The sequence below is a fragment of the Poecilia formosa genome, unplaced genomic scaffold, assembly GCF_000485575.1.
Source record: "Poecilia formosa unplaced genomic scaffold, Poecilia_formosa-5.1.2 Scaffold598, whole genome shotgun sequence".
NCBI lineage: Eukaryota > Metazoa > Chordata > Actinopteri > Cyprinodontiformes > Poeciliidae > Poecilia > Poecilia formosa.
Window position 1 is genome coordinate 212,219 of NW_006800537.1, and position 9,885 is coordinate 222,103.

At 50.1% G+C, this 9,885-nt stretch overlaps 1 protein-coding gene across 2 annotated transcripts in view; it reads right to left on the reverse strand.

Moving 5' to 3' along the window:
* Window positions 1-9,885, reverse strand: part of LOC103130012 (plectin-like) — a 45,248-nt gene that overhangs the window by 25,553 nt on the left and 9,810 nt on the right. For both annotated transcript variants that reach the window (XM_016665596.1, XM_016665595.1), the window contains exons 7-23: window positions 7,746-7,912; window positions 6,719-6,834; window positions 6,541-6,647; window positions 6,223-6,342; window positions 6,053-6,148; window positions 5,854-5,981; window positions 5,345-5,438; window positions 3,580-3,734; window positions 3,054-3,447; window positions 2,894-2,971; window positions 2,658-2,819; window positions 2,443-2,547; window positions 2,278-2,373; window positions 1,898-2,023; window positions 1,255-1,407; window positions 1,017-1,171; window positions 645-771 (exon numbers count right to left, since the gene is read on the reverse strand). In XM_016665596.1, the coding sequence (XP_016521082.1) occupies window positions 645-771; window positions 1,017-1,171; window positions 1,255-1,407; window positions 1,898-2,023; window positions 2,278-2,373; window positions 2,443-2,547; window positions 2,658-2,819; window positions 2,894-2,971; window positions 3,054-3,447; window positions 3,580-3,734; window positions 5,345-5,438; window positions 5,854-5,981; window positions 6,053-6,148; window positions 6,223-6,342; window positions 6,541-6,647; window positions 6,719-6,834; window positions 7,746-7,912 (2,379 nt within the window). The remainder of the gene's footprint in view (window positions 1-644; window positions 772-1,016; window positions 1,172-1,254; window positions 1,408-1,897; window positions 2,024-2,277; window positions 2,374-2,442; window positions 2,548-2,657; window positions 2,820-2,893; window positions 2,972-3,053; window positions 3,448-3,579; window positions 3,735-5,344; window positions 5,439-5,853; window positions 5,982-6,052; window positions 6,149-6,222; window positions 6,343-6,540; window positions 6,648-6,718; window positions 6,835-7,745; window positions 7,913-9,885) is intronic.

Sequence of the window (9,885 nt, forward strand, 5' to 3'; positions counted from 1 at the left end):
CAACTAGCATCTGTTAGCACCCCCAGCTAGTATCACTTAGCATCCACAACTAGCATCCGTTAGCATCCCCAACTAGCATCTGTTAGCATCCCCAGCTAGACCAGTTCCACACCAGTTAGGGATGCTAACAGTCACCCAGAGTTTAGCTTTAACCTCCAAACATTTAGATGTTTACTGGGTTCAGCTTCCAAACTGGAAACTAGTGATGATTAAAGTCATTTAAAATAATCAAAGTGATCATTGATCAGGTTAGGGTTAGCCGTGATGCTCTCTGAGCCGATCAATGACCTGAGGAACACAAAGATGCAGGAAGAACTAATGAATCATCAGAAATAATCAGAAATAATCAGGTTCATTGATCCAGAAGCTGATGGAGAGTTCCGGCTTTATTACTTATTATAGAGACAAGTTCACTTAAAGTCTCATTCATTCAAATTATAATCCTTAAAAAGTGTTGGGGCTGAGACAATCTAATTACGTTATTTAGTCATTTTGATTAAATTAAAACTCGTTTTCCTTATTCTCCTCACCCAAAGGTAACATTTATCCAAACCAGACTTAATTTAACTCCTGAATCTTCTCATCACCATGTCAACAGTTTGAACCAGCGGAGGAAGCTCCGCCTCCAGCGGCGGTGCCGTTACCATGGTGACGTTCCAGGAGTTGATGATGTGGACGTCCCTCATCAGGTACTGCCAGGACAGCAGGCTCTTCAGGTCCACAAACATGGTTTGCCACATGGCCTGCAGGCGCTGCAGGTTCCCGTCCAGCCTGGCGGAGACAGTGGGTTAGAGCGGGTCAGGACCGGACCGGACCGGACCAGACCTGTTGGCCTCCAAAGTTTTTATCATGAGGCCAAACATGTGCCATTGTTTCTGTAATCTGGCCAAATTGAAACAATATTTCCATTTTTATGAAACATGAAGTTGCGGGGTTAGGGCCGCCCCACATAATGCTGCGGGCCGCCCCCGGCCCACGGCCCCCAGTATTGTCCCCCAGGCCCCCGCCAGCCTCACCCGGCGACGCTGTTCACCGCGTCCTTATTGGTGGGTGGAACCAGGAAGCAGACGGACGGGACCGCCGCCTCGCTGCCGCGGTCGTTCAGAACCCGCCAGCTGAACGGCTGGGAGTTGCTGAGCAGAGCGCACTCGTCCCCTCTGTGGACTGTGATCTGCAGGAGGACCAGAACCGGGTCGGAACAGGTCAGAACCGGGTCAGAGAACGGGTCAGACCCAGGACAGACAAACTGCTCACCTCCATCTGCTTGAAGTCGCAGACGGCCTGGACCGGCAGCTTCCCTTTGGTGGCGCTGGCCGGGTTCCTGGGCTTTAACTGGACCACGGTCTTGGCGCGGCGCTTCAGACCCTCCAGGTGGGTTTGAAACTCGGCCAGCTGCTCCTTCTCGTCCTGGAACAGAAACGGGTCGGGATCCAGAACCAATACGCTGCTGAGCAGAACCGGTTCTGATCCAGTTAGAGTGCCGATATCCAATATGACTATTGCCATTATGGTTGATATTTATCAATATTATAGATTTTCAGGATGCCTGAGATATCGGGTTGTTATGTGACAGAGATGGTGATGCAGCAAAGCATTATGGGAGTTTAACTGAAGCAGAGATGCAACGGTGACATAAGGAATACGATATCAGTACGTATCGGTTATCGGCAGTAGCAGCATTATCGATCAGCCCAGACCTTCATATTGGAGCAGCCGTATCGACAATCAGGCGGTACCGATACATCGTACAACGACCGAACACACTGACCGGCCCAACTAAAACCCAAAGTGGACCCGACGTCCGGCAGTGAAAGAGTCATGAAGAACTCCAGAATAAAAGCATGAAACCATATAGATATGCTTGATTCTCAGGTGGAGCTGAAGCCGATGAACTCACAGCAGCGTCCTGCAGCAGATCCTCCAGCCGAGTCACCGTGACGGAGCGGTCGCAGGTGTACTTCCTCTTCATCACTTCCTGCATCTTCCTCATCCTCTCCTCAGCCTCCTTCACATCGGTGAAAAACTGCAGGGAGAGTTCAGAGCTGAAGGAGCAGTCTGACCTCAGGTTGACCTCAGGCTGACCTCAGGTTGACCTCAGTCTGACCTCAGGCTGACCTCAGGCTGACCTCAGGTTGACCTCAGTCTGACTTCAGGCTGACCTCAGGCTGACCTCAGGCTGACCTCAGGCTGACCTCAGGTTGACCTCAGTCTGACCTCAGGTTGACCTCAGGCTGACCTCAGGCTGACCTCAGTCTGACCTCAGGATGACCAGCGTACCTGGAAGTAGGCGGTGTTCTCCTTCAGGTGTGTCTCGATGCAGCAGCAGAGCTGCAGCAGCCAGCTCCACTGCGTTTGCAGCGCCGCAGTGAACGCCTGGGGAGGAAAACCATGTTTCAGTTGATTTCTCTAAATTGCCGCTCGCTTTGCTCCGCGGCGTCTCACCTCGATGGTTGGCCTGGCAGGGTGTCCGTCCCGCAGCAGCTTGTCTCCGGAGGCCTGGACGCCGTTCACCTTCTTCTCCCGCAGCTCCAGCTCTCGCATCAGGCCCTGCAGCAGAGAAACAGCCGGGTTCTTATGGCTGTGGCACCACATGGCGGCCGGCCTGCGGGACGTCCCGCAGGCCGTCCCGCAGCAGCCTCTAGGCGCCAAACGCTTACCGAGTAGCTTTCCTTCTTGGAAGCCATGTTGGAGTTCTTGTCGCTCCAGTCGTAGTTGACCTCTTCCTCCTCTTTCTCGTTCAGCCACATTAGTTCCTTAGTGGCTGCGCTGACAAAGGCGTGCAGCTCCACCAGGTGGCGCAGGCGAGCCTTAGAGGCGCTCTGCAGAGAGGAAGAGGATTTGTGATGGTGGAAACGCTGGCAGGCAGACAGGAAGAGCTCGTTGTGTTGCTCACCAGAAGCTTTCCGTACTGCAGCTCCAGTTTTCCCAGATATTCCCGGTACGCAGCCTTACAGGCCGGAGAAATCTGACCCTGCAGAGTCACAAACAACGAGATGAAGACCCCACCTCCTCTTCCTCACCATCAACCCTCAGGAGGTTTCTGTCCGCTGTACCTCGTCGGCCTTCGCCCTCTCGATCTTGGAGCGAAACTCCTCCACAGACTGGTGCAGGCCCCGGTGGCTGCCCAGCTGCGTCTCCACGTTGGGCAGGTCGGAGCCCCACTCGCCCTCCTCCCCCCGCCGCTGGTTGTCCTCCACCCAACCCAGTAGGTCCAGCACGTAGCGCAGCGTGACCTCGTCCAGCTCCGGACGCACCCTGGAGGACTGCTGGGGTGGACCGACCTGGGAGTGGACCTGAACTGGGATCTGGGTCATGGGGATCTGGGTCATGGGGATCTGGGTCATGGGGATCTGGGTCATGGGGATCTGGGTGGTGGTCACGCCTGACTTCAGGCGCAGGTTGTACTCACTGCGGACGTTTACGAGCCTCTCATGGAGACGATAGACTCTAAAAGAGCCCAGAAATGATCACATCAACGTCTTGAAGGAAGAATTTCAGTAAAACTCTGGATCAGCTGGCAGCAGGAGCAACGCAGGATGAAGTGCTGCAGCCTTCAGGTCTGTCAGAAACACCATTTACCTGCGATACATCTGTTCGGCCTGCAGATGGCGTCCATCTTTCAGCAGCTGTACATCATTGAAGAGCAAGCGGATCATTGCCTCTGCTTTCTCCAGGTCTGCCTCCACCTCTGCTGTGTGCTGAGCCGGTTTCCCAGAACTCATCATCCTCACATCCTGCAGCAAACAGGAAGTTCAGCAATCCGACATGCTTCACACCGTGGCACGGAAAACTCTCAAGATTTCTCCCTGATTCTCTTCACTGTAAAACACTGACTGCTGAGGACGACTCCACACAACCGCCTCTTAAACTCGCCTGATCCCTTAAATGGCTGGTTGGTAAAAACAATAAATTCATTCAATACATTTTAAAAATATATTTTTATTTAAATGAGTCAGTTTTTCTTAAGCAAAACCATTTCAATCTTGAAATATTTAAATATGACTGGAATTTATCAAGTGATAAATTTCTAATTAGCCATTTCCTGTTTATCAATAACCAGTGAGTCTATTCCTTTTAAACCAAACGTCTGATTGGTTTAAAGTGTGCTAGCTCCGCCTCCAGACTTTGATATGTGTAACTGACAACAAATAAATTCTTGAATTGTTGCAGTGGGCCAAAATACAATAAATAAATAAATAACTGATTAAATAATTATTACAATTTGTCATACAATATTTAATGTTCCTGTATGGAGTTAGATTTGTTTCACAATTACTCAATAAAAAAAAACAACAAAAAACACAATCATGTCAAACAAAAACAGAGTTGTGATCAAAACCTTTGGATTTAAAAAAAATTGTTTCAAACAAAAAAAATATTTAAATCAAATTGTAAGAATTATTCTTTTTAAAACAAAAAATTGCTTTAAAAACTTTTTTAATTGAAATCACAAATTTTTGTTTGAAACTTTTATTTTTGCATATCAGAATTTTTTGGTCGACAGCCTAAGTTTTTGGTTGAGTCTAAGTTTTTTCTGAGCTCCTGTTTTTTGGTTGAACTCGTTTTCTTGCTTATACAACTTTATTTGCTTTGGGGAAGCTTACATGAACATTCTGGGCGGGGCTTAAGGACGAGCGATGTAAGACGTGTTCCGATTGGTTAGCGCTGACTAAAGCGGATGACTCCCTGAGATCTCAGAACTCTGTCCCGAACTGCAGGGCTTCGGTGACGGGACACAGAATGTGATGGTAAGTAATCTTCACAAAATTACACCGTTTAGCAGCTTCTAAAGTGTCCACCTTGTTTCAAAGAAGAAATCTTACTCAACTTATGACGACAGTCACATATTTTGTCTGCCGTGATCCCCGGTAGCATTGTGCTAGCTAATGTTAGCACTAGGTAAAGTTCATAAACTAGGCTTGTGTAATATTCATTAACCAGCGAACCTCTGTCGAGTGGCATGAAGCATGGAAAATACCAAATATATCTGGAGGAAATATGAGTTAAAAACTGTTGTGTGGGGGGACTGCAAATTTGTAAAATGAACCATTTTCAGTTTATATGTAGAGGGCACCTATTAAGACAAATAGAAAAAGTTTCATGCAGAAAAAAAAATACTTTTTTTTTTTTTTTACTTTAAAATGGGTTAATTTGACCCGCAACATAACAGGAGGGTTAATCATACATAATTAGTTTTTTTATTTTAAGTACAGATTTACAATTTTATCTGAATGACCAAATTTACAAATATGTATCTATTTCATTAATTAATGTAACCCTCTGCTGCCCCCTGCAGCACCAACAAGGCATTACAGCAGCATGACAACATGTTGGAGTTGCTCACCGTCTGCAGCAGCGTCTCCACCTGGTTGAGCTGCTCCTCACACACCCCCGACTCCATCTGGACCTTACTGACGATCCTCTGGAGTCGCTCCAGCCTGCAGCGAGGAGAAGAGGTCAGAGGTCAACATGCATGATAGAAAAAGAGGAGGCAGAGGAGTGGGCACTCACTGCGTCCTCCTCTGCAGCACATAGTGGTAGCCCTGATGCAGGAAAGCCATGATGTGAGTCTAAACTGAGAGCGGCCAAAGCCACAGGGCTGGAAGCGACGCCCCGCCGCCATGTGACCAGAAAACGTTTATGTTTTCTCCATGGCGATGAGATGGGGTCATGTGCTTCCTTTAATTTGATGATTTACTTCCTAACCAACAAAACAAACAGTGTTTGAAGTGTTTGGACTCATCAGGAGATGAGTCACGGTCCGGCGCCGTGTGACGCATCGCAGCGGTCCAGTGGTGGTGCACCGTGTTGCTCTGCAGCATGTGACTCTGCAGTGGGTTGGGTTTTGCTTACCTCTCAAACTCGGTCCGGAGGAGGCGCTCTCGCTCCAGGATGCCCACATGCAAACGCCCCCACTCCTTCTCCACGTCCAGCGGATGGTAGCCTGGAGGAACCTTCACCAGGCCGGCCTGCACGGCACCCTGCAGACGGAAACGGCGTGAGTCCGGGTCCGAGTCCGGGTCGCTCCGTCGGGGGAAGCCGGGGAACTCACCTCAAACGACTTGAAGATGTGTTTGGAGCGGTTCTTGTCTGCCTCTTTGGCCGGCAGCTCGGTTTCCTTGAACTTCAGGAACTGGCGCCAGAGAACCTGAGGAGGAAACGCAGACGTCAGTTCATCATCCAGCTCCTCATCCTCAGGATGAAGGTGGGCGACGCGGTCACCTCGATCTCCTCGTAGCTGCTGGGGAACTTCCTCTCCTGGAAGACCAGGATGTGGTGGCGGATCCACTGCAGCAGCACGGTGACCACCTCGTAGTACTCCTGCCAGCGCAGCTCCAGCTCCTGCAGGGTCAGGATGTTATCCAGCTGCAGCTCACATACAAACCACTTTATCACTTAACAGAGAGACAGGAAGACCAGAACCAGGACCGGTTCTGGATCCATAAACACATGAGGTTCAGATGCTGCTCTAAACATCTGGCTCCATTTCATCTACTGGCGCCTACTGGACGCACTGATCAGAAACGGATCAGAACTCACGTTGGCCTTGACGCCGTCCTGGATGTCCGGGACGCGGGGCATGGCGTCGTACAGCGAGGAGACGTACGTGATGATGGACTTCTCATCTGGGTGGGGAACGTCCACATCTGGACAGGAACACGGAGCAGTGAGAACCTGCCGGACCCGAACCCTGCCGCGAGGTTCTGGTTCTGCTCACCTTCTGGGTCCAGCAGCCTGGTGACTCCCAGCTCTCGCTCAGCCACACTGAAGGCCTGCTCCAGGTTCTCCTGGTTGGTCTGCCGGTACACCTGGTTCATGTCGATGAGGCTGGGCCTGCACACAGAGAGGCGCCACACCGGGTCAGGACAGAACCTTTAACCACCCGACGCCAGGCGGGCCGACGGTCAGCCTGGCTAGGAAACCAGAAACCAGGAAGTCCTCCAGCAGTGGGAGACGGGCAGCCCTCTGACTGGATGGAGGAACCGGTTAAACCCAGAAGGTTCTGCAGGCAGGTTTAACCGGGTCAGAACCAGACGATCCGAGCTGCAGCTGGCTGGGTTTTCGTTTTGGAAGCAACAAGAAAGGAAGTTAGAAAACAATCAGCTTGTCCAATGAAATCCAGAGAAACAAGTCGGGAAACAAGACACTAATAAAAGATTTATTATAATTTTAATCCAAAGTTTAACAATAATGAAACCACAGACACAAGGAGAATGTTTGAATTAAAGCTCAGAGCAGCTATTTCAATAAAACCAGTTCGTTTCTATTAATCACCAGCAGAATAACCAGTGAATTTAATCAGATGTGCAGCTTAATATGCCAAAGGAAGCAGCAGCAGCATCAGCGCTGCTGTGGCTTGTTGCCATGGTAACGCTGTTTTCCTGTCGTTGACGCGGTGATGATGCAGCGACTCGGAGGGAAAATCAGCTTCCTCAGAGCTGCAGAGGAAGGAAGGACAATTCTTTCCAGTGAACCCAGTATCGCTGCTGCTGCCCCAGTATAAGGAACTTTTCCTGCTTCGCTGCAGCAGAACGTTCAGTTCAGAACCTTTACCAGACCCGGTCCGACTGCATGGCAACGGGTGGCCATGTTCAGGTCAGACTCCCGCCTCCGAACCCGCAGTGACCAACACCGGACAGACAACGGCCTGAAATATGCACGAGGTCAGAGAGCAGAACTCTAGCCTCAGAACCAGACCCGGTCCAGACCGGTTCTGGACCGGGTCTCACCTGTTGTAGCCTCACCTGTGCCTGTGAATGACGGCGTTGAGCAGCCGGCCGTCCCTCCAGCTGGTGGTGAAGTTGTCGCAGCGCAGCCCCTGGTAGCCCTCCACCATCCGCTGGGCCCACAGCAGCAGACGCTCCTTGGCCGTCATGTCGGCCGACTGGCCGTTCACCTGGATGTCCGAGATCTGGGGAGACCAACAGCACACGGTCAGAACCAGAACCAGACCCAAGTCTGGACCAGAACTCCTGCTGCTCTTTGGGTTAAGCTAACCACACTACGTTTCTGCTGAACAAGGTCATGACTTCCAGCTAATCAGTTCTGAGAATCGGCCATTTTTTTTCCTGGCGGTGATTTTGTATCCGAGTTCAGTTCTGCTGCAGTTGCAGGTAAGCGAGTCGAACCGCTCAGAAATGCGTGTATTAACGCTCAGGAGTCTCACATCGCCGCGGCATCAGAGCCTCTTCTGGTTAATGTCGGTTTTCTCGGGAACGTTCCCACATCAGAGGGGAACGTCCGTTTTTGGAGACCTGAAGGACGAGCGTTTCAGGAACCTCCGCCAGGATATCAGGAGGGATTTTCTGAAAGACTTGGTCTGACTGAGGGTCGGTTCCTTCCCTATGGAAGCGAGGGACACAGCGAAGCGCTAAGCTGCTGATAAAAGGGACAGCAAAGCTGATTGTAGACATGAATGCTGTGTGTCGGTAGAGACGTCCTGGCCGGTGGTCAGCATTGAGCCTCCTGTTAGCGCTGTGTGCTAGCTGCTAGCTGCTAGCTGCCTCCTGGAGGATTCAACTGCTCTGCATGCTTTGGATATAAGTATTAGTTTTTGCTGGTTTTGTCCCGGGGAACAAAAATGGTCCAATTCGGTGACGTCCTTGACGCTCCGTTAGCTAACTCCTTCATTATGTCCAGGCTTCGTTTAATGCATTCATATTGTGGTAGCATTAATATTTGAATAGTCATCTGACATGCATGGACTGTAGTTAAACTGCGCTCCATGTTGTAGGTAGCTGGTGTGGATGCAGAGGGAGTAAATCCAGTAACACCATCACTGCCAAGCGTTCATGTGAATGCGCGGTTCTGCAGGTTCTGCTGCTCTGGGTCAGACTCTGGCTCCAACAGGTAGAAAGTTTCTCTGCCGGTAGATAATCGCTGCTACCGAACTACAGAAATGGCTGAAGGGGTGGAGTGGAACCTGGAGGGTGGAAACGTCTCCTTCACATTTAAAATACCGAGTTTCTGTAAAACGCCTGAGAACAGGAGAAACGAGGAATTCAGACCGAAGCATTGCAGTTCTACTGTCTGCAGACCAGAAGTGAAGGAGTCAAAGCTCCAGATGCTCACTTTAAATCTGCAGTTTGAAATCGTTTGAGGCTCTGGACGGTTCTGCCTCCATCTTCATCTGGTTTTCAGTTATTTATGATCCGATCCGACCTTTCCAGAACTCATGACGCCCATAAATCTGGCCTGGCTGCGTTGTGATGCATCAGAACCAAACAGAACCTGGAAGTGTGAGAATGCGGGCTTTGTTTTCATTTAATGCGCCCGCAGGCAGCCGCTAATGGCTGCTGGACCGAGAGACGGGAAAATTTTATTGGTGCTGGGAGGAAAAACTCTGAGTCACATGGAGGAGGAGAATCCCAACGGAACATTTCAGAGAACAAAAACAACTTTCTGGGGTTTTTCCAGGACTGAGCTTCTGGAACCAGTTTAATCCCAGTATTTTGGAGAGTTTAATCTGGATTATTCCTGCAATGAGACATAACATCTAAAACTCTCAGTTTGGGTCTAATTATCAGTTTCCGGCTGCAGCTTCAAAACATTTTCATCCTTCAGTTTATTTCACAAACTGCTGAAACCTGCAGAGACTTTCTGTTTGTAGAGATCCGGGAAAGTCGAGGCGAGTGGGATTATTCCCCGCAGGCGGATAATCTCCTGCTGCAGCCGCTCTCAACCGGTTTCATGGCTGAGTCAGAGCACAACTAATAATTTTATTCCTAAAACAGGAAGGGTGGAGACGATGGGAAAGGAGGAAACCCCGAGCCTGGCGGGTCCAGAATGAACCCAAACCCGACACGGACCTGGGAGTGAAGATGGAGCTAAAGGGACTCCGCCATGTTGGTCATGTTGGTCCGCCATGTTGGTCATGTTGGTCCG